The 24841-nt window shown below is 41.3% G+C and overlaps 1 protein-coding gene and 1 long non-coding RNA gene across 8 annotated transcripts in view; both read left to right on the forward strand.

Annotated features, from left to right (window-relative positions):
* Positions 1–24841, forward strand: part of LOC128436933 (B-cell receptor CD22) — a 44576-nt gene that overhangs the window by 16603 nt on the left and 3132 nt on the right. The window contains exons 1-11 of one of the 7 annotated variants that reach the window (XM_053418879.1): positions 18–253; positions 428–506; positions 954–1310; positions 1447–1668; positions 2550–2906; positions 2979–3209; positions 21726–22004; positions 22673–22933; positions 23709–23969; positions 24331–24415; positions 24542–24599. In XM_053418879.1, the coding sequence (XP_053274854.1) occupies positions 149–253; positions 428–506; positions 954–1310; positions 1447–1668; positions 2550–2906; positions 2979–3209; positions 21726–22004; positions 22673–22933; positions 23709–23969; positions 24331–24415; positions 24542–24599 (2295 nt within the window). In that variant the 5' untranslated portion in view covers positions 18–148. Of the gene's footprint in view, positions 1–17; positions 254–427; positions 507–953; positions 1311–1446; positions 1669–2549; positions 2907–2978; positions 3210–15335; positions 15746–16198; positions 16556–16689; positions 16915–20949; positions 21307–21378; positions 21610–21725; positions 22005–22672; positions 22934–23708; positions 23970–24330; positions 24416–24541; positions 24600–24841 lie in introns of those variants that run through there. The other 6 variants (XM_053418881.1, XM_053418882.1, XM_053418883.1 and 3 more) reach the window with 6 other exon arrangements.
* On the forward strand, positions 7617–11690 carry LOC128436970 (uncharacterized). Its single transcript, XR_008338146.1, has 2 exons — positions 7617–8916; positions 10277–11690. It is a non-coding gene; the product is annotated as an uncharacterized LOC128436970 (long non-coding RNA).

The following is a 24841-nucleotide window of genomic DNA, read 5'->3' on the forward strand; positions in this document are numbered from 1 at the left end:
TTTGTCATAAACCCGGACTCTTCCATGTTAGTGGATGGGACATGGACCAAATCAAGCAGGACAGCTTCAACGCTGCTCACAGCTTCAGTTGAGGAGGATTCAGGTTTGATGGGAACAGACACTGAAGTTGTTTCTCAAACTATGTAAAATGAAGAAATTCACAGTTCGTACAAACCACAAGTTACTTCTTTGTTTTAGGTTTAATTTAACACCATCTGGCTCAGCAAGCATGTTAGTGGAAAGAGGAAGGAAGGTGTGTGTGTGGGGGGGGGGGGGGGGGGGGGGGTTAACAGCTTAATGTATCTTTCTCGTACAGAATCTCTCTTTATTCTCAGACTCTTCTGTGTTGTAGGTAGACGTGTCTGTGATGTGACTGAGTTTCATCTTGTGCTCATTATTTATCTGTGGACGTTTTTCTTGTTTGAAGTCACAGACGAGAGCAGCAGCTACTATGAGTGTAACTGCAGCAGCCAGTGGATTTGTTGTCCTTCTTCTCACTGTGACAGGTACTGTACCTCTACATTCATGTTGTCACTCTATTTTACACTCAGACTTCTGATTCACCTGAAGTGAGTTTGAGAAAGAAAGTAAAAATATAAATGAACCATTCATTCATTTTCAGATCACCACCTGTAAAGTGATGCAGAAAAAAAATATATGAAGGAATTATCATCAGTGTTATTTTGTATCTTTGTTTGGAAATTTATATTGTCTAGAGCTCAAAATATTATAGAGGATGAAACATGTTATTGTTATTATTATTATTATTATTATTATTCTCATCATGACTGAGTTCCTCTCCTCTCGATGCAGGACTTGTCATCAGTGTGTGGAGTCATTAGTTGAAATGCTATGGAATGCTGCTCATGGAAATGTGTTTCTTTTCTACAGAAAGTAAAAAGTAAACTAAGTGTTCTCTGGTGTCGTTATGAATCTGATTCTCTGTGTTACAGTGGTACAGTGTGAGAATGGCTGGGATGTGAGTTACACTTCTACTGAGATCTGTGCCGTCAGAGGATCAACAGTGGACATTACCTGTACCTACACATACCCATCCACATTTAATAACCATGATACTACAGTTCAGGAAACTTTCTGGTTCATTAAAGAGAGTAATGGGATTTACGTTGATCTAAGGACTGATCCGGAGTATTCAGGTCGTGTGGAGAATCTCTGTGGAAACAACACGTGCACTCTGAGAATCTCTAACCTGAGAGAGAGCGACTCAGCTCTGTACAAGTTCAGGTTCACAACAAACCAACCTACTGGGAGTTTAACTGGTTCAGCTGGAGTCACTCTGTCTGTCACAGGTAACATTTACATCTGAACATTCATTCATTTATTTCCTACATCTTGTTTGGTTCACTTGAGTGTGTCTGTGCACTTTTATATGCATGTGTGTGTTGTCAGTTTGGACTAAAATGAATTCCTTATTCTCACACACAGATTTGCATGTGCAGGTGAGAGCATTAGGGAAGTATAAGTATACTAACCATGCAGAGCTCAGGTGTCAGAGCAGTTGTCGTCTTCCTGATCATCTGAACTACGTCTGGTACAAGAATCAAGATAAGATGAATGAAGGAGCATCTTATTCAGGTTATTTCTATCCTGAAGACAGAGTTTCCTGTGCTGTTAAAGGACTCAAGGATTTCCGCTCTCCGTCAATGTGTGAGTTTAATCTACAGTATTTCACTAACTGCACCATCTGCTGGAGTATTTGAGATAATGCATTGTACCATAACTTCATGTGACTTTTAATACTTTTTTCTGCATGGGCACATTGGACTATTGGGATACTACTTTCAGTACTGACAAACTAGTGTAGTACCAGTACAAGTATTCTCTGGTGGCTGGCTGCAGTATAGAACATACATCCTGTCTCCTCCATGTTAGTGGGAAGGACATGGACCAATCTAAAAAGTCAAATACATGTTTTACAAAAAGATGGTTTCTGTCATTTTAGGTCGTTCTTATCACACTCTATTGTTCATGTTTCTCATAAGTTTGGTTTTAATTAGTTATTTGATCAAATTAAAATTAGATTAAACCTCATGATTGACAGCTGAGGCTGACTCAGGATTGGTCTAGCTCATATATGGGCGGGACCTTGATACTGTGGCTCCATCTCTGGATCACTACTGTGCAGACTGTGGTTCCAAATGTGAAAGATGGCAGCGTTGGTATCCAGGATATTTTGGCTTCATTTCTGGAGAGTGGGAGGAAGTGGAGACGTGTCGTCCATCTTTGGTCGACTCTGCATAAAAGACACAGATCATTTCCTCCATATTGACCAGTTTGCTCCATTATAAGAGCAACTTATACAAGGTCCCTCATGTTCCTCACCTCCAACAGTGTGTTTCTCCCTCACACTGAAGTCTAAAGGGAACTTCACTGTGTTTTATGTGAACTGAAAGTTTCCTCATCTTGGCATCGTCATCATCATAAAATGAAAACCTGCCGACTGGGGATTCACCAGAGAAAATACATGGAGATAGTTTTATAAATGTATAAGTTTATGTTCTGATTCTCTGATGTGCTCTGTGTTACAGTGGTATGGAGTCAGATTGACTGGAGTGTGAGTTACACTTCTACTGAGATCTGTGCCTTCAGAGGATCAACAGTGGACATTACCTCTAACTACACATACCCATCCAGGTTGAATAACCTTGATACTACAGTTCAGGAAACTTTCTGGTTCATTAAAGAGACTAATGGGATTCACGTTGATCTAAGGACTGATCCGGAGTATTCAGGTCGTGTGGAGAATCTCTGTGGAAACAACAAGTGCACTCTGAGAATCTCTAACCTGAGAGAGAGCGACTCAGCTGTGTACAAGTTCAGGTTCACAACAAACCAACCTACTGGGAGTTTTACTGGTTCAGCTGGAGTCACTCTGTCGGTCACAGGTAACATTTTCATTAGAGTCAGTTTGAAATGTTAGTGAGTTTGTTGAAATAAAATCACATGTTTGTTCACAGACCCTCAGCTCCAGGTACATGTGAGGAGATCAACAGCCAATCCATCTTCTACCTGGACAGAGCTGACCTGTCACAGCAGGTGTCAGCTCCCTGATCATCTTTCCTACGTTTGGTACAATAACAATAAACCTGTTGGACGAAAAAAATACTTTCACCTCCGACACTTTAATGCTGAAGACAGCTATCACTGTGCTATAGAAGGACAGGAGCGTTTCCCTTCTCCTACATTGTGTGAGTTTACTCCTCCTCATGAAGCTACAATAATGTGGAAATAATTTAAATTTTAACTTTTAACAAATAATACAGACAGTGTTTTGATGCATTCTCATCCTGTGTGTTAATATAAACTATTCTTCAGATGCTCCAAAGCCTCCCTCTGTGTCAGTGAGTCCCTCTGGTGAGATCATGGAGGGCAGCTCAGTGTCTCTGACCTGCAGCAGTGATGCTAACCCACCCCCTGCATACACCTGGTACAAGGAGAACCAGACTTTGCTCAACAGAACAGCTCAGCTGGTTTTCAGCTCCATCCGGTCGTCAGACTCTGGAGAGTATTACTGCACAGCTGAGAATGAGAACACAGCGTCTAAACGTGTCTTAATAAATGTGAAATGTGAGTAAATATTTTTCAAAAGCCAAGAGGTTTTGCACATCTTCAAAATTCCAGATGCTGCAACATTCTTCAAATCCATTTAACTCCATGTAAATCCAGATGCTCCACAGTCCTCCTCTGTGTCAGTGAGTCCCTCTGGTGAGATCATGGAGGGCAGCTCAGTGACTCTGACCTGCAGCAGTGATGCTAACCCAGCAGCTAAATACACCTGGTACAAGGAGGACCGAACCCTGCTTCAAGGACCAGAGGGTGTTTATCGTCTCTCCTCCATCAGCTCTGGGGACAGCGGGGTCTACTCCTGCAAGTCTGAGAATAAGTACGGACGGATCAACTCCACGTCTCTACACTTAGACGTCCAGTGTGAGTAGAAAACATCCACATGTCCATGAAACCCAGCACTGTCTCACAATCTTACAGAAGGTTCCTGGGTCTGCCCCCTTATCTGGATTCACACCAAACTTTACTGAGTTCTTCTCTGACCCGTTCCTCATCCTACCTCCAAGTCTCATGATAATCGACTCAGTAGTTTTTGTGTAATCTTGATTAAAATCAACAACCAACAAACAAACAGACTGAGGTGAAAACATCTGTTGTTGCATAGCTACACTATATGACGTCATTTTCTAAACTCATAGTGACGACATTCCCATCATATGATCAAAGATTATTTTTCAATGTATATATCTTCAGGTCGTCTCTATAGTCCTATTAGAGGAAGGATTACAGCAGAAGGCAGTTTTAAGGATGCATGATGTAAATCTCTAACTTCTTTGTGACATTACTTATAAGTCATCTATCATTATATGATGGGGAATAATGTTCTGATCAGTATATGATTTAGTCTCTCTGCTATTTGTGGAAATATCTTTGAAAATTTGTCTTTTGGATCAAATCTTTGCTCATCTTGACCTCTGACCTTTGACCGATCAGCTGCAAAAGTTAATATTCACTATAATATTCAGTAAGTTTGGTTCATGTGTTGAGTTATTTTTTACATTCACAAACACGGGCTGAAAACAAAACCCTCAGTACCTGCTTCTGTCTGTGCTGGCGCCCCGGGTTAATAATGATCATCTTTATTTAAGAAGCACAAAACCAGAGATTGAAAAGTTCTTCACTTTGGTTAATGAATATTTCTGAGTTGATTTCATGATCTTGCATGTTTTACACCAGACGCTCCAAAGCCTCCCTCTGTGTCAGTGAGTCCCTCTGGTGAGATCATGGAGGGCAGCTCAGTGACTCTGACCTGCAGCAGTGATGCTAACCCAGCAGCTAACTACACCTGGTACAAGGAGGACGAGGACTCACCAACAGCATCAGGACAAATCTTCACCATCACTAATATCACAGCTGAACATGGTGGAAAGTATCAGTGTGAGGCCCAGAACACACACGGACGTAGAAAGGCCACCTTACATCTGACTGTTGGAGCAGGTGATTGTAGCACTCTGACTTCTACAGCCTACACCCCCCCCCCCCCCCCACACACACACACACCCCTCTCTCCTTTTCATTGCACAAGAACCCTAAATCATCAATACTCAGGATTTCCAGATGTCACAGCTGTTTATCAAGCCCATCATATTGCACATGAACAATACTGACTGACCAACAGCATCACCTGGCAAACTGATTATTGAGGTCGTCAGCTGAGAATCATGAAGCACCTGACACAAAAACTAGGTCAACAATTTTATTTCTAGTAATTTCTCTGGACATTTAAAGTACAGTAGGTGAAGATAGATCGAATCCGTCCCATTCTTTGTCCTTTACATTTACATTGACCCAGCGTCAGTAAAAACATCTATAAAATTTTCACCATCCTCAGTAAACTTGAAAGATATTTCCTTCACTGCACATTCACATGACGAGCAAACAGCTCTCAGCAGACAGACCGTGGTGAAAACAAAACCCTGCTCCTGTGCACATGTCACACATACACCTCCCAGCAGGGGGAGCAGAGGCTCATTAACATTTTAAGAAACATGCCCACAAACAGGCAACTCTGACAACTTAGAACTCTTCAAAACACTTTATTTGAAAATAAACTGTCTTTATATTCAGTCAGAACATCCAGACAGGTTTAGCAAACATGACCAAATCTTTTTTTGTAAATGTTTGTCCTGCACCTTTAAGTATTGTGATTTCGTGAAGTGATAAATTAAAAGTTATTTCATCATAGTTTCACCTGCAGCATGGAGATCAGCAGTCATTGGATCAGCTGCTTCAGTTTTCCTCACTGTGACTCTCCTCTCCGTGTTCCTACTGATCAGGTGAGAATCTGTTCCACTAAATCTTTGTACGATGAATTCCTGAAAATCTGTCCTGTTAAATTGAATCAACTCAATTATTATGTATATTGTTTGTTATTTGGTTCAATTGATCAGAAAAAAGAGAAACTCTCATCAATCTGCTGATCCTGGGGACAGACTTGACCACAGTGAGCAGGTGAGACACACAGTTCAGCTTCAATCCTTTCAAACGCCACTATTTCTCATGTCAAACTCTTTTCTCTTTCATGTGAAGATTAAAAACTAGTTATTAAAATCACAGTCAAAATTATCATTGTAAAAACAATCATCTGTTTTTTTTAATTTCCTTCTGGTAATCTATCCATTGAAGCAAATTGCTGAGTGTTATAATTTTCTGTGCTGTGCGGTTTGTTCAACAGTTTTTACTGAACTCTGACACTTGATGCTGCTCTAAGTTTGTTGATTTGTAACATGTGCTGCTTTAAATCTTGTGGAAGTTTGTGAAAGATTGTGTTGATTGGTTCAGATATCTTTAGTGTGGTGCACTGTAATGTGGAGCAGATCACCATTGGGTGTGGCCAGTGCTTAATTTGTAAATCACAACGTGCCGGAACGCAGAGTACATATGACAGCGCAGGGATGACGAGACGGGCGCAGGTCCCGCAACGCATAAAGAAAACGGTGCTGAAAAAAACATGCAAATGCCCACTGACAATGCTGTGGGACTTACAAGCCTTAATTTCAAATAATATCCATGGTATAAATTTGATGACAATAATTTACAATTATTTTAGGCTATACTGCACAGCACAGGCAAATGCCCACATCAACACAGGTGGGACTTACAGTCAGCAATTCATTTCTCAACATAGATCTAACTTGTAAAACATAAAAAATAAAAGTTCAAAGCTTACAATAAATCACATAAATCTTCCATTATTATTATTTAAAGATTGGCACGGAGGCCTATTAATAGACAGTAAGCTCACCATATTTAGTTGTCCAAAACACCCCACATCAAGACCATGTCCGGATTCTCCTCCTCCTCCCTGTTTCGGGTTTTATTGCGTGTGTCTGTGACTGCTGGCGCTGTAGCTAGCTCCCGCTCCGGCTGGCGGGCAACCTGACCTGCTGCTGCCGCGGTACCGGCCTCCTGCCCTGGCTTGGCTAGCTGTCGGTGAAGCTGGCTAGCGGTTGCGGCGCTAGTCTCCTGCTGAAGCCGGTTTTGCTCTTCAACATGGCCGCTGCAACTGCCCTTTTCTGACTCGTTTCGAAGCGTCATGCAACTCTTCCTTCTTTTTGAAAAAGGACAGTAAATTCAACTGTCTTTTTGACATGTTTGCATTGAACAGGTCACTCTTTGTTCCTCTCTGCTGCTTGCTCCCCAGATGCGGCAAATTTCAAAAGTTTTTGTCTGCGAAGCGGAGTGCATCAACAACAGATCTCCGAGTCTTTCAAATGACGTCGTTTTATCTTAATAAACAACATGAAATTCATGGGACTTGTTCTGTAAATTATTATATGAATATTATTGTTTTATTTTATACATTTTTTTTAACACTTTATTAATATTAACAGAGCTGCCAACTTTTCAAAAAACCTTGGAGTGAGATTTTGTCGGGGGTGATCAAAAAATCAAATGAGAGATTTATTACAAAACGTCAGCGGCGGTGTGTCTTTAGCCGCCGCCGCCGCCACCCCCCGCCCTGGACGATGTAGCGAACCTCGTCAGCGGCGGACCTCTTGTCGGGGGGGGGGGGCGTGGCTGCACCGGCCCACACTGCCTTCGCGATCGACGTATTGGCCACTTGTAAGAAATCACTTTTTTTTTGGGGCGTGAGAAATTGGATGTGTGTCACACGCCGAAAGCGTGAGAGTTGGCAGCTCTGTATTAATATTTTTTTCTATACGAGAGGTACTGGATCAGCCCAAATAAGTCCCGGAACACGGGCAGGCCAAAACCAAGAGGTGCCGGATCCTGTTCCGGCAGGATCCGGCACAAATTAACCCCTGGGTGTGGCTGTGTAATACGTTGATTGTGCGTTGTCCTGTTTGAGACTCAGTGTGTGTTAGACTGCTGTATGTAGTCTGTGTCATTGGAACAAATAAAGTCAGTGTTGGCTGCGTGTGGATGCAGCTCTATAATTAAAGGTTGATCCACAGAGCAGTCGTGTTCTTTCATTTCTGTATTTAGTGAGTATGTTGCCCTTTGACGTGAATTTGAGGTAATTGTGTTACGAGTTTGGAGAGATAGTGTTGAATAACGCTGAGTGTCAGTGAGTACAGCGTGGTATATCGGCGAGACGGAGAGTTGTGTACTCGTTGCTGGTCGGAACAAGACTGAGAGAAAGAAGGGAGTTAAGGGGGTGTGGCCTATCCCCCTTCCTTCTCGCTCCTTCAAGTTTCTGTGTGCCTGACTTTTCTTTTTTTAAGTGCCTCTGTGTCTGTAGACCTGCAGTTGTGTTAAAGTGTTAAAATTAAATGATACACACTATACACCGAAAATAAAGAGCTCAAAGAGTTTTTATCAACGATTTGCTGACAGATAGTTTTGGGGTCTATAGGGATTTTATTGTGTGTAGCTCGACCTCTAATTAAATGATGTTACACAACTTGTTTCGACCAAACTTGGCTGCAGTACGTGAACATCCAGCTCCCAGATGTAGACTTATCTGGACACAACCGATGTGAAAGCACACACACAAGTGGCTAACAGACACACTAAGGGAGAAGTTTGTAGTGTTAGTGTTTGGAATTCAAACTGAAGACCTTCCCTCCTTTTGGTTTTTAGTAGAACAACATGTTTCCTGTCCTTGAAACAGGTCTGGTGTAGAAGGAGGCGTTTTAAATAAATCAATAGTTGCTATAGCTGGACTCTAACGTTGTACATTCTGCCACATGTACAAGATTAAAAAGCAAGTTTGTGTTTGCAGCGTCTACACAATCAGTCTGAGGAAAACTGTGACCTCAACTATGCCAGTGTCCACTTCAGGAAGAGGGAGACGGATCCCATTGAACACAAGGAGGCGGAGGAGGTTGCGTACGCTTCTGTCAACTTTAACAGATCTGCCCGGAGGTGAGCAGCTCTTCATTCAGGACCATTATCCTCACTAACACCACAAAACATTATAAACAGAGATATATCCTATAGAAGTCATTTGTTTTTACACTTTCATTTTCTTGTTTGTTTAAACATGTGTATTTAAAGGCAGTGGTCTAGTGGCAGAAACTTGGACTATGGGCAGAGAAGGTCTCTGGTTCGTCTCTGGTTCGACTCCACGGAGAGACACAAAAGACGAACCTGGATTGATCTGTCCAAAAATCCAAGAGTCTCCCTACCCTGTCTAGTGCCCCTGAGCAAGGCACCTTACTACCCCAACATCTGCTCCCCGAGCGCCGTACATGGTCGCTCACTGCTCTGTGTGTCCTGCACCAGATGGGTCAAAAGCAGAGATTAAAGTTCCCTACCTGCATGAGTGTGACTTTGCATGTCTGTTCATGTGTTTGGGACGAATAAATGCATCTTAATCTTGTTAAAGGAGACATATTCTGTTCATATTCAGTTTGATCATTTTAATTAATGTTGTTACTTTAAAATGTTCAATGTTAAAAAAACATCACTTTCCTCAGACTGTCTATTGCTGCAGCTCCTCTTTTCAGCCTCTGTCTCAAACATTTGGTTTTAACTCCTGTCTCTTTAATGCTGAACCCCCTCCTGATAATGCCCAGTCTGCTCCGATTGGTCACCCGGCCCACTCTGTTGTGATTGGTTAACCACTTCCTGTGCATGTAGGAAATCCTCCACTCTCACTTTACGAGGGACACATTCAATCTCAAATCATTTCTTATAGTTTAACTAGTGTTTCTGTGGTGAAGGACATGTTTGTTTGAACCCGTGTGCAGCCGGCTCTTGTCTGGTGGGTGTGTCAGAGGTGTTCTCCAATCAGCAGCGACTGTTTTAAAAAGGCAGTGACACAATGGATTCTAAAGTTCTCTCCAGATGCTGGTGTTAGAAGCTGCTGTTCCAGACGACGGAAGCAGAGACTGTGACATTCAGCCTGTATTGAAGCATTCAACACGTATTTTAACTCACATCATCTTCCTCCAAGATGATTTCCACAAGAACGCTAAGACTGACCTCCTCCGCGCTAACATTGATGAACCACTTCGTAACACATCTGTTTATGTTTAAATACTGCTTATGCTACGTTTGCTTCCTACTGGCTTCTGCCGATGATGCAGAGGTGTGGGCGGGGCTACTGGTGAGGTGTTTCAGGAGCTTCATGTTTTCTGTGGAGCAGAGGAGCTCGTTTTACCAGTAGAGGAGCTCAGACTTTGGACTTTTTAACTTTGCAGAACTTTGAAACTCAATATGTCTCCTTTAATGCTACGTCTCCATGACCTCCTGATCATTCATTAGTTTTATCTCCTTTCAGAACCAGAGGTCAGGACACTGGAGAGGATCCAGCTGCATTGTACAGCACAGTCAAAAAACCTCCTGCTGTTTAGACCAACGTCTGGAAATCCCCTTAGTCCCGATGGAAATATCTCAACAGCTGCTGGATGGATTTGAATAGAAGTTCATTCAACTGATCATGGTCCCCACAGGATGAATCCTTCTTTGGTGACAGACTCCAGCATCATTGTTGAAGTGAATGTTCAGTTTCAAGTGACTTGTCTTGACAGCTAATGGATGAATTTCCCCGAGGATGAAACCAAACGACTTCAGTGACTCGACTTTTATCTGAAATATATCAGCAACTTGTAGAAGTTGTTAAAAACGCCACATTTAGCCTGAATGAAAAATATCAAACATTTTATAACTTGCAGCTTCAAACATGAAAATATCTGCGGTGTGTGTCAGACGGTCGACAAACTGTAAACTTGTAATTACCTTTTTTATATTCATAACATTTTCAAAATAAGCATTATTGGTTAGCTGTAGTGCTACACTGCTGCCACTAGATGGTAGTAAAGAGTTTTACTGATAAAACCACAGAGAGGATTCTGTCCCTTTCTCTTCTTTCTGTTTCTACACTATTGTTTCCATCGTTTCCATCATCAGCCGATCAGGAGTTGTACTCATTTCCTCTGAGGACTGGAGGGAGCACGTCTCATGTGGATGTGAGCTGCTACTTACGTGATGAAGGCCTTGAATGTGACGTTAACACAAAGTGAACTGCTGACACCAGATGAGCTGTGTTGCCTCTGGTGTCTGTTCAAAGTTTGCATCAGGCCCATTGATTTCACTTTAGTGTTTTGTGGTATTTCTCACATCACGTGTTAAACACGTGAAGAAGAAGGAGTTAGGTGTGTTTTAATCCACCATGTTCACACGGCGGCCATTTTCCTCTGACGTCTCTCTCAGGGTGTGAAGCTCGAATGTTGTTACAAACAGAATAATGTTGTACTGCTGTGATCCAGGTTTATAAGTCATACAGAAAGATGATATATTATTACTTATTCTTCATTATGATTGTTGATTTAATATATTTTTGGAAATTTTAGTAATCTTATAATTTGGTTTGCTGCACCTTTAGGAGACTGATGTGAATTATACTTTTCTTCACATTATTCATATTTATAGTCTTTTTTTTATTTCATTTGTTGTTCACTGACATTCTTTTTTCTAACTTTGTGATGTACAGATCCCTCGGCTCTGCTTGCAACAAAGCAGAGGGATCATTAAAAGTGTGTTTTTTATTCTGTTCATATATTTTTATTTTTTACAATAAATGTGAAGCTAATTTTTTCCTATTGTTTTGAAACTCTTACTATATTTTAATCTCACTTCCAATATTTGTTCTGTCTTTCGTTCGTCCTTTTCATAATAGAGCTAGTCAGACGCCATACGAGACTTCCATCACTTACATATTTATTGTCTCCTTCCCGTGAGTTGAGCTGCTTGCGGGTCCCGCTGCAGAGACGAGGTGGATGAATGCTTGTGTGACCCTTGGTTACACTAGAGAGAGTGTAAATGTGGAGCAGGATGAGAGATACTAGGTAAACAGGAGCCCTGGACTTGAACATCAGTAACAATAATTAACACAGCATGAGTTTGCCCAAAATAATAAAGAAAAATAAATCAAATGAAAATAAGTGTGCACATAAAAGTCCCTTCAACGTCCGTGAGTCCAGTCTTAAATGTCAAACTGGTGGATTGATCGTTGGGGCCCAATCTGTCTTTGTACAGTGTCTGTCCTACCACACCGTGGAGTGAAGAGGAACATGGAAGTCTGAATCTCTCTCAAACATCTGTATGTTGGCTCACCATCCTGTGAACTGGAGTCTTGATTCTTCGGTGGATGTCCTCTCTGGCACCGGAGAATTTGTCTCTCACCAAAAACCTGAGTGTTGAATAGTAAGAGTCCCTGCACCTTCCAGCAGGTCAGCAGGGTGACCTCACACTTCCACACGATATAACAGAATCTGAGCAAAGCAGGTAGTGTGTCTGTAGCTTGAGCAGCAAAATGGCCGACAGGATGCAGGCAGGTAAAAAAAACTCTCCACGGAGTAGATTCACCAGAGAGGACGACTGGGTACCTCCCCCTACTGGCTAAAACAGGTCACAGCAGGTCACCCACAGCCGGTTGAAAATCTGTTTCTCTGCAGCGTCTTTGTCTCTCGTCAACACCTGGTTCCATTGACCTCGTTCTGCTGAATGTGACGTCACTGGCTGGTTTTAGTCTCAGCTGGTCAGCTATTGTCAAACTTGTTCTAAAATAAAATGGCTCCAACTGTATTAATAGAAGTTTATTTTCCAGATCAATTTTAAATCTTTCTTTAATTTGTCTTTTTCATGTCAATCTTTATTGCATCTTTATGAGACACTGAACAGATGAGATTATAAACACCCCAGTTTTTCTCAAGGCTCCTTAAATTTGTCTTTCTTGTTACTGTAACCCAGATCTCCTGGGCCTGAGTTCGTAAACACAAAAAATGAATATGATCTCAGAAGAATATTTGAAACGAAACTTATCTTTTGTTTTAATTCCTCTAATTAAAATTAAAGACCACCACAACTGTATTTTAAAAGTCAAAACCTTTACAGGTGTTTATTAACAATATGAAATAAATGAAATTGTTGTGAGCTCCTCTCTCAGGAAGTAAAATATTTACAAATTAAAATAAATGCACAACAGTTATATGAAATATAACTTTTCTCAAATGCACAAAATAAAATACAGGGTCTTTTTTAAATTGTTTTACCCGTTCCTATGAATTCACCCTTTAAATCATTGAAAAAGGGTTAAATAAAATCTTTACCTTTCACAGTTCTCTGAATCAAAACAAAACAATCATCAACTTTAAATTAACTCACAATCATCATGTGGACCAGAAATGATAAAACTCGAGACTCAGTTGCAGGCCTGTAGTGATGCTCGGGTGCGGTGAGGCCTGAAAACTATTATGGCCACTTCACTCAGTCAAGAGCATAAAATAAAAGCACGTGCATTGTCATATCAGTTCGATACTCACAGGTCCAAACGAGGAGCAATAGGGCAATGACAGTCACAGATAGGGGTGATGACAGTCACAATCCAAACACAGGCAGCACACAGCAACGAAAACCCGGGTTTAGAATAAACAGCAGAGTCCATCCATCATCAACCATCTCAGTTTCTTTGATTACATGAACTCTGTTGAGCCATAATATCATCACGCTAAATCGTACTGACTTAACGTTAGCCCGTTTTAGCATTGAAAACTACAACAGTGCTAAAGCTATGCTATCCAAACACGTGATGCTATGCTAGCGGGTGGCTAATTACATTACAGTTCGGTCTTTTTCCACTACAACATTAAGTTACAGCTCACAATTTAAGGCATACACATTATATTTACCTTTGGCAGGTTCCATAGAAGAGTAATATCAGGACCTCGATGACACCTCTTAAGTGTTTCCCACAGCACTACACTTTTCCTCAGGACTCCGGACAATATCTCTCTCTCTCTAACTCACCTGCTCAAAGCATGCTGAACCTCATCCTACACTTCATGTCCCTCCCCATACCAGACTTGGATTGGCTGTGAATTTGCTACTACCCAATGAGAAATGCAGAAACTGAATGACTGACACACAACAGAGAAAAAGTTAGATTTCACATTAAAAGCACTCAAATCAAGTTTCTCGTCTTCTCAATCACAGAGCCTTTTAACAACACATCTATTTATTGCTTTACTTTTTTAACTGTAAATAGCTATACTTATTAACTGTGCATATTATATTTATTACATTTTATCCCGTATTTAACCTTATTTTAACTACTATTTTTAATAATATGAACTTATCTAATTATCATGAACTTTCTCTTTTAATACAACATTTTTTATGCTATTTTGAGATTAATTGTATGCACTGTATCCTAATGATTTTATACAGGGCTACATTACAGTGAGATGTTGTGATGTGGATGATATATGTTTTGTATAAATAGCCACTGAAGATGTTTCTCACACTTGTACGATCCACAGTTTTAACACTTTCTGTCTAAGCATGCAGTTAAGTGTAAAGAGGAAGGAAGATGTGCTAAAAAGTTTGACTTTCTCAGCCTCTTCTGTGTTGTAGGTAGACGTGTCTGTGATGTGACTGAGTTTCATCTTGTGCACATTATTTATGGACGTTTTTATTGTTTGATTTTGTAGGTCCAGTCTTAAAAAATTGAATAAAGGGTTACATTCACTGTCAGGCTGCAATTCTCACTGTTATTTGCATTAAATATATTTGAATAAGTTCAGAAATCATATCAGAAAAAAAGTAAATTTCTAACGAGGGGATTTACTGTTTTTTGTCCATTCATGAATGTTAATGATGTAAAGAGAAAGGAAGCCAAGGTCTTAACTGATCTATGAAGCAACGATGGGTTTGAGAGAAGCAGCGAGTTGCTTTGTCATCTTCCTTCTTTCTTTGTCAGGTACATCTACATTTACAGGAAAACACTTTGTGTTATATCGTGTTCGTGAAGTTTGAATCATTGATTGTACAAAACAGTTATTTTGAAGATGTCACTTTAGTCTCTATCTCGGTCGTGATAGGGTTACTTTTTGACTCTCTCTCTCTCTCTCGCTCCCTCTCTCTCTCTCTCTCTCTCTCTGTCCCTCTCTCTCTCTGTCTCCCTTTTTAAATCATTCATACTCAGTCACAGACATTGTGCCACCTACTGGTCCCTGGAAGTAACCCTTGTGTTAATTACCCTTCTGTTTACAAGGAAGGTTCATGGCGTGTTCTACTCTTGATATACAGCAGCATAGTGTGTGCAGGGTTAGGGTTAGGGTGTTCTCCAGTATGTACCACTACAACACAATGTTATGGGTGAGCGAGCCACATGTTGCAAGATGGCCGCCATACGCGGACGTTCGACTCCGTAGGCCGAGACATCTAGCCTTTATATATATATATATATCTATGGGAATTAGCATCTTTCTCAATCGTGCAGTGTCGGACGGTTGAGAAAAGTAAACCTCTAGGTCCACTTGCTGGATCGAGGGGGGGGGGGGGGGGTTGTTGAATGCTGCTTAAAGCTTCAGTTGAAGATGATTCAGGTTTGGTGGGAACAGACACTGAAGTCGTTTCTCAAGCCCTGTTAAATGAAAAAATTCACAGTTTGTACAAACCACAGTTCAATCTAACACCATTGGGCTCAGCAAGCATGTAAGTGGAAAGAGGAAGGAAGTTGGGTGTGTTTAACAGTTTAAATGTATCTTTCTCTTACAGAATCTGTCTTTATTCTCAGCCTCTTCTGTGTTGTAGGTAGACGTGTCTGTGATGTGACTGAGTTTCATCTTGTGCACATTATTTATCTGTGGAGGTTTTTATAGTTTGAAGTCACAGACGAGAGCAGCAGCTACTATGAGTGTAACTGCAGCAGCCAGTGGATTTGTTGTCCTTCTTCTCACTGTGACAGGTACTGTACCTCTACATTCATGTTGTCACTCTATTTTACACTCAGACTTCTGATTCACCTGAAGTGAGTTTGAGAAAGAAAGTAAAAATATAAATGAACCATTCATTCATTTTCAGATCACCACCTGTAAAGTGATGCAGAAAGAAAATATATGATGGAATTATCTTCGGTATTATTTTGTATCTTTGTTCAGAAGTTTCTATAGTCTAGAGCTTAAAATATTAAAGAGTCTGAAACAAATTAGTTATTGTAATTATTATTATTATTATTATTATTATTATTATCATCATGACTGAGTTCCTCTCCTCTCGATGACTTGTCATCAGTGTGTGGAGTCATTAGTTGAAATGCTATGGAATGCTGCTCATGGAAATGTGTTTCTTTTCTACAGAAAGTAAAAAGTAAACTAAGTGTTCTCTGGTGTGGTTATGAATCTGATTCTCTGTGTTACAGTGGTACAGTGTGAGAATGGCTGGGATGTGAGTTACACTTCTACTGAGATCTGTGCCTTCAGAGGATCAACAGTGGACATTACCTGTACCTACACATACCCATCCAGGTGGAAGAACCATGATATAACAGTTCAGAAAACTTTCTGGTTCATTAAAGAGAGTAATGGGATTCACGTTGCTCTAAGGACTGATCCGGAGTATTCAGGTCGTGTGGAGAATCTCTGTGGAAACAACAAGTGCACTCTGAGAATCTCTAACCTGAGAGAGAGCGACTCAGCTGTGTACAAGTTTAGGTTCACAACAAACCAACCTACTGGGAGTTTAACTGGTTCAGCTGGAGTCACTCTGTCTGTCACAGGTAACATTTACATCTGAACATTCATTCATTTATTTCCTACATCTTGTTTGGTTCACTTGAGTGTGTCTGTGCACTTTTATATGCATGTGTGTTGTCAGTTTGGACTAAAATTAATTCCTTATTCTCACACACAGATTTGCATGTGCAGGTGAGAGGATCAGTGAAGGGTGACTATTCTTACAAGGCAGAGCTCAGGTGTCAGAGCAGTTGTCGTCTTCCTGATCATCTGAACTACGTCTGGTACAAGAATACACAGAAGATGAATGAGGAAGGAGAATCTTATTCAGGTTCTTTTGAATCTGAAGACAGAGTTTCCTGTGCTGTTAAAGGACTCGAGGATTTCCGCTCTCCGTCAATGTGTGAGTTTAATCTACAGTATTTCACTAACAGCACCATCAGTATTTGAGATAATGCCTTGAACCATAACTTCATGTCAATCAGTCAATCAATCAAATTTTATTTGTATAGCCCATATTCACAAATTACAATTCATCTCATAGGGCTTTAACAGGGTGTGACATCCTCTGTCCTTAACCCTCAGCAAGAGTAAGGAAAAACTACTAAAAACCCTTTTAACAGGGTAAAAATACGTAGAAACCTCAGAGAGAGCCACATGTGAGGGATCCCTCTCCCAGGACGGACAGAAGTGCAATAGATGCCACGTGCAGGAGAACATCATCAATAATCAAAGTCTCTAGCAGCATTTGATGAGGGTAGACATCCCGAAGGACAACCCCAACATGACATGCCAAGCAGTCCCGCTGCAATCACAGTCCATGCTCAGCAACCATCTAGACCACGATCCACCATCCAGACCAGACGCCACTTCCAGTCCTCAGTCACCGTCCACCGCCACCCACCACGAGACGCGGGCCTGGTCCACCGCCCGTGCCCAATGCCAACGCGACACAGGGTCCAACACCAGCACCACGATCAGCCCACATGACTCAGAATCCCCCACACTGGGTCCAACACCGCGACCCCCGGTGCGCGATCCACAAACCGCAATCCATGGTGCGGCCACAGAGGCCCTGGATCTGCGGGTGATAAAGCAAAGGGAGAAGAGGAAGGAGAAGCTGGAAAGAGAAGCTCCGTGTGTCATGTGTCATAAAATAGAAAAAGTTAAGTTCTTCCGCACTAATTAGGTCTAACTATAAGCTTTATCAAAAAGGAAGGTTTTGAGCCTACTCTTAAACGAACAGATGGTGTCTGCCTCCCGAACTGAAAGTGGTAGATTATTCCACAGCCGAGGGGCTTGATGGCTGAAAGCTCTGGCTCCTACTCTACTTTTAGAGACTTTAGGGACGACAAGTAGGCTTGAATTCTGGGAGCGGAGTGCTCTAGTGGGTTTATAAGGTACTAACAGCTCTTTAAGGTAAAAAGGCGCTATATTATTAAGGGCCTTGAAGGTGAAGAGGAGAATTTTAAATTCTATTCTAGATTTAACTGGAAGCCAGTGTAGCGACGCTAATACTGGAGAAATGTGCTCTCTTTTCTTTGTTCTCGTCAGGACACGTGCTGCGGCATTTTGGACAAGCTGTAGAGTCTTTAACGACTTACTGCTGGAGCCTGATAGTAATGAATTACAATAGTCCAGTATCGATGTAACAAAGGCGTGGACTAGTTTTTCTGCATCTTTTTGTGAAAGGACATGTCTAATTTTTGAAATATTACGCAAGTGGAAAAAAGCGGTCCTAGAAATTTGTTTTAAGTGAGAATTAAAGGATAAATCAGGATCGAAGATCACTCACAAGTTCCTGACTGTTTCATTGGAGGCAAGGGCAATGTCGTCTAGCGCAGCTATATCATTAGATAATGTATCTCTAAGGTGTTTGGGGCCAAGTATTATAACCTCTGTTTTGTCTGAGTTTAATAAGAGAAAATTGCGGGTCATCCAGGATTTTATGTCCTTGAGACATGTTCGAAGTTTAGTTAATTGATTACTTTGTTCAGGTTTTATTGACAAATATAACTGGGTGTCATCCGCATAGCAGTGGAAATTTACCGAGTGTGTCCTGATAATGTTTCCTAGTGGAAGCATATATAATGAGAGTAAAATTGGGCCGAGCACAGAGCCCTGTGGAACACCATGGTTAACTTCGGTGCGCACAGATGACTCATCATTAATTTGCACGAATTGGGAGCGATCAGAAAAGTACGATTTAAACCAGTTAAGGGCGGTTCCATTAATGTTAATTAACTGTTTGAGTCTTTGTAATAGAATTTGATGGTCAATTGTGTCGAATGCTGCACTGAGATCTAACAGAACGAGGACAGACACAAGTCCCTGATCTGAGGCTATTAAAAGGTCATTAGTGACTTTTGCCAAGGCTGTCTCTGTACTGTGATTGGCTCTAAACCCCGATTGAAAGTCTTCATATATATTATTTTCCTGGAGAAACTCACACAGCTGATTGGCTACAACTTTTTCTAAGATTTTAGACATGAAGGGGAGATTAGATATTGGCCTGTAATTGGCTAAAACCTCTGGGTCTAGAGTGCATTTTTTGAGTAGGGGTTTGATGACAGTTATTTTAAAAGACTGTGGTACATAACCTGATGATAATGACAGATTGATAATGTTAAGTAACGACCTATCAATTAGGGGCAGAATTTCTTTAAGTAATTTGGTAGGAATGGGATCTAAGATACAGGTTGTTGGTTTAGAACCTGAGATTATTTTGGTAAACTGATCACGGGTGATCAGAGAGAAGCTGTCTAAGTAATGGGTAGGATTCTAAGCCGTTTCTGAGATCTCTGTTGTTGGGAGGCAATTAGTGCCAATTGAGGGCAGGAGATGGTTGATTTTATTTCTAATAGTTTGAATTTTATCATTAAAAAAGGTCATAAAGATATTGCTATTTAGGGATCGAGGAATACTGGGTTCGGTGGAGGTGTGACTCTCTGTCAGCCTGGCTACAGTGCTGAAGAGAAACCTGGGGTTGTTTTTATTCTCTTCTATTAGTTTTGAATAGTAGGCGGCTCTTGCTTTGTGGAGAGCCTTTTTATATTCTTTAACACTATTCTTCCAGTCTATTAGATTTTCAACATGGTTGCTGGAGCGCCACTTCCTTTCTAGTTTTCTTGATATGTGTCTTTAAATACTTTTTTCTGCATGGGCACATTGAACTCTTCGGATACTACTGTCAGTACTGACAAACTAGTGTAGTACTGGTATTCTGCCTGTGTAAATATAGATGGAAGACATGAAGACAGAAGTGAAGCCAAAGCTTTGTGATCACCCCCCCCCCCCCCCCCCCCCGGTGGCTGGCTGCAGTATAGAACATACATCCTGTCTCCTCCATGTTAATGGGAAGGACATGGGCCAATCTAAACAGTCAGATACATTTTTCTCAAAGATGGTGTCTGGCATTTTAGGTCATTCTTATCACACTCTATTGGTCATGTTTCTCATAAGTTTGTTTTAATTAGTTATTTGATGAAATGAAAATTAGATTAAACATGATTGACAGGATGGTCTACTTCATGTATGGTCGGGACCTTGATACTGTGTGTCATGTTCTGACATTTTAGTTTGTAGATTTGAGTCTCTTTGTTAAGAGGGTTTTCTGTTTCCTGTTTTATTTTGTAGTTTTGTTTCCTTCTGTATGTTTTCTGCTTCTCGGTGTGTTCACTTCCTGTCTCGGTGATCGTCTTCCCCAGTCATGTGTTGCACCTGTGGCTGATTACCCCTGCCTTCCCTGTGACTCTATATAAGGGTCTGTGCTCCCCTTTGTCCTTTGTCGGATCGTTACTAGTTGTCGTTCAAGGTGATGTTGTGTCCTGCTGTCCTGACCTGTTTTCCCGTCCGGATCTCTCGTGTTCCCTGTGCGCCTTGTCGCTCTGCCTCTGCACCTCTGCTTGCCCAGTGTAGGCACCTGTGTTCTCTTCCTTGTGTTCTTGTCTCTCCAGTTTTCACCCTTTAGTGTTTATGTTTTGTGTTTTTGTATGGTTAAGACTCTTTTTATATGAAATACTATTTTTGTTAAAACCTCTGCATCCTTGGTCCATCTGCATCCACAAATCCTGACACTGTGTCTCCATCTCCTGATCACTACTGTGCAGACTGTGGTTCTAACTGTGAAACTCTCATTTCTGGAGAGTGGGAGGAAGTGGAGACGTGTCGTCCATCTTTGGTCGACTCTGCATAAAAGACACAGATCATTTCCTCCATATTGACCAGTTTGCTCCATTATAAGAGCAACTTATACAAGGTCCCTCATGTTCCTCACCTCCAACAGTGTGTTTCTCCCTCACACTGAGGTCTAAAGGGAACTTCACTGTGTTTTATGTGAACTGAAAGTTTCCTCATCTTGGCATCGTCATCATCAAAAAATTAAAACCTGCCGACTGGTGATTCATCTTCTGATTCTCTGATGTGCTCTGTGTTACAGTGGTGAGGAGTCAGATTGACTGGGGTGTGAGTTACACTTCTACTGAGATCTGTGCCGTAAGAGGATCAACAGTGGACATTAACTGTACCTACACATACCCATCCAGCTGGAAGAACCTTGATATTACAGTTCAGGAAACTTTCTGGTTCATTAAAGAGAGTAATGGGATTCACGTTGATCTAAGGACTGATCTGGAGTATTCAGGTCGTGTGGAGAATCTCTGTGGAAACAACAAGTGCACTCTGAGAATCTCTAACCTGAGAGAGAGCGACTCAGCTGTGTACAAGTTCAGGTTCACAACAAACCAACCTACTGGGAGTTTTACGGGTTCAACTGGAGTCACTCTGTCGGTCACAGGTAACATTTTCATTAGAGTCAGTTTGAAATGTTAGTGTGTATGTTGAAATAAAATCACATGTTTGTTCACAGACCCTCAGCTCCAGGTACATGTGAGGAGATCAACAGCCAATCCATCTTCTACCTGGACAGAGCTGACCTGTCACAGCAGGTGTCAGCTCCCTGATCATCTTTCCTACGTTTGGTACAATAACAATAAACTTGTTGGACGAAATAAATACTTTCACCTCCGACACTTTAATCCTAAAGACAGCTATCACTGTGCTATAGAAGGACAGGAGCGTTTCCCTTCTCCTACAGTGTGTGAGTTTACTCCTCCTCATGAAGCTACAATAATGTGGAAATAATTTAAATTTAAACTTTTAACAAATATCACAGACAGTGTCTTGATTGTATTCTCATCATGTGTGTTAATATAGACTATCCTTCAGATGCTCCAAAGCCTCCCTCTGTGTCAGTGAGTCCCTCTGGTGAGATCATGGAGGGCAGCTCACTGACTCTGACCTGCAGCAGTGATGCTAACCCAGCAGCTAAATACACCTGGTACAAGAGAAGTGGAGATAAACAAGTTCAACATCTCAGTGAAGAGACACAATTTGTCCTCAGCTCCATCCGGTCATCTGACTCTGGAGAGTATTACTGCACAGCTGAGAATGAGCTGGGAAGGAGTTCAGCAAAAATCTTTATTACTGTGACATGTGAGTGAAACACAGGTTATTAAGTGAAGAGATATTGAATCTGTCACATTCTTTGTACTTTACATTTTAAATATGTGCAGATATGGGTCGTTTGACTTCTGCCCCATAAATATTCACAATCAGACCATCAGCAGCACAAAGAGGAATCCACCCAGCGTCAGTGAAAACATCCATAAAGTTTTCACCATCCTCAGTAAACTTGAAAGATATTTCCTTCACTGTGCACATTCACATGACGAGCAAACAGCTCTCAGCAGACAGACTGTGGTGAAAACAAAACCCTGGTCCTGTGCACACGTCACACATACACCTCCCAGCAGGGGGAGCAGTGGCTCATACACATTTTAAGAAACACACCCACAAACAGGCCACTCTGAACAAGGCCCTTCAGATGTTTTATTAGGAAGAAACTCTGTCTAATTGTGGAAAAGGGTCATAATATGTCACGTTTAAGTCCATGTTACAAACTGGACTATGGTTTTGAAATCTGTGGACATTCAGGAGAGTCTGGAAACAGTAGTGCAACAGGAAATCATTGAAACAAAACTCTCACTTAACAACAAAGAAGAATTTACCTGTGTCAGTTTAACAACCTTGCTGTTGTAACTCCCCAAATGTTAAACACATGTCTGTCATCTGTGATCATCGTTCTGTTTTCACACATACAGATGCTCCAAAGCCTCCCTCTGTGTCAGTGAGTCCCTCTGGTGAGATCATGGAGGGCAGCTCAGTGACTCTGACCTGCAGCAGTGATGCTAACCCAGCAGCTAAATACACCTGGTACAAGGAGAACCGAGCTCTGCTTCAAGGACCAGAGGGTGTTTATCATCTCTCCTCCATCAGCTCTGGGGACAGCGGGGTCTACTCCTGCAAGTCTGAGAATCAGTACGGACGGATCAACTCCACGTCTCTACACTTAGACGTCCAGTGTGAGTAGAAAACATCCACATGTCCATGAAACCCAGCACTGTCTCGCAACCCTACAGAAGGTTCCTGGGTCCGCCCCCTTATCTGGATTCACACCAAACTTTCCTGAGTTCTTCCCTGACCCGTTCCTCATCCTACCTCCAAGTTTCATGCTAATCGACTCAGTAGTTTTTGTGTAATCTTATTTAAAATCAACAACCAACAAACAAACAGACATGGGTGAAAACATCTGTTGTTGCATAGCTACACTATATTACGTCATTTTCTAAATTCATAGTGACGACATTCCCATCATATGATCATAGATTATTTTTCAATGTATATGGTCTTCAGGTCGTCTCTATAGTTCTATTAGAGGCAGGATTACAGCAGAAGGCAGATTTAAGGATGCATGATGTAAATCTCTAACTTCTTTGTGACATTACTTATAAGTCATCTATCATTATATGATGGGGAATAATGTTCTGATCAGTATATGATTTTGGATCAAATATTTGCTCATTTTGACCTCTGACCTTTGACTAATCAGCTGCAAAAGTTAATATTCACTATAATATTCAATAAATTTGGTTCTTGTGTTGATTTATTTTGTACATTCACACAAACGGGCTGAAATCAAAACCCTCAGTACCTGCTTCTGTCTGTGCTGGCATCCCGGGTTAATAATGATCATCTATATTTAAGAAGCACTTATCAAAACCAGAGAATGAAAAGTTCTTCACTTTGGTTAATGAATATTTCTGAGTTGATTTCATGATCTTGCATGTTTTACACCAGATGCTCCAAAGCCTCCCTCTGTGTCAGTGAGTCCCTCTGGTGAGATCATGGAGGGCAGCTCAGTGACTCTGACCTGCAGCAGTGATGCTAACCCAGCAGCTAACTACACCTGGTACAAGGAGAACGAGGACTCACCAACAGCATCAGGACAAATCTTCACCATCACTAATATCACAGCTGAACATGGTGGAAAGTATCAGTGTGAGGCCCAGAACACACACGGACGTAGTAACACCACCTTACATCTGACTGTTGGAGCAGGTGAGTCATGTGAAGTCCTCACACCTTTAAAGATTCTGGACTTGTGTATTGACTTTAGCCATTCTTTGTCCTTTACATTTTAAATGTGCAGATTTGGGTCGTTTGACTTCTGCCCCATTAATAATCACAGTCAGACCATCAGATCCTAGCTCTCTGACTTTAACAGCCTACACCCCCCCCCCCTCCTTTTTCATTGCACCAGAACCTTAAACCATCAATACTCAGGATTTCCAGATGTGTCACAGCTGTATATCAAGCCCATCATATTGCACATGAACAATACTGACTGACCAACAGCATCACCTGGCAAACTGAGTCATCAGTCTAACCACACTGCTAATGTCTCCTGTCTGTTGTCCAGGGAAGTTAGTGATAATCATGAATATCATCAGGCTGACTCTGGTGGTCGTGCTGGTTCCAGTGCTTGTCTGGACTCTGTGGACGAGGTAAAACAAATCCATCAGTTCACCCTCTGCTCTTTTACTGACTTCTTCAAATGTCTTCAAACACTAGTTTCAGTGTTATGAAGTTCATTTTGTCAAATGTTGTGATTGTTGTTGTTTTCGATCCAGGATGAAGAAAACTCTGAGCTTGAAATCAGAAGTGAATGAAGCTGTGGAGATGATAGAGGTGAGAGACAGTGAGGCCAAAAGAATGACTCCATATTAGGGCTGGGTGTTGCCTACAACCTCACGATACGATACGAATCCCGATACACGTTGCTTTTGAATAATGACCATGTCCTGCACAGAATTGACTACAACAGCTGTTCTTTATTATTCCATATAACAGCAAAGGCGAAGTCTTAGGGATCGCACCACTCAAAATACTTAAAATTCTGGCCATTAAAAGATCTTAAAAGTAAAATAAAA

This window comes from Pleuronectes platessa, chromosome 3 (genome assembly GCF_947347685.1).
Source record: "Pleuronectes platessa chromosome 3, fPlePla1.1, whole genome shotgun sequence".
NCBI classification, from domain to species: Eukaryota; Metazoa; Chordata; class Actinopteri; order Pleuronectiformes; family Pleuronectidae; genus Pleuronectes; species Pleuronectes platessa.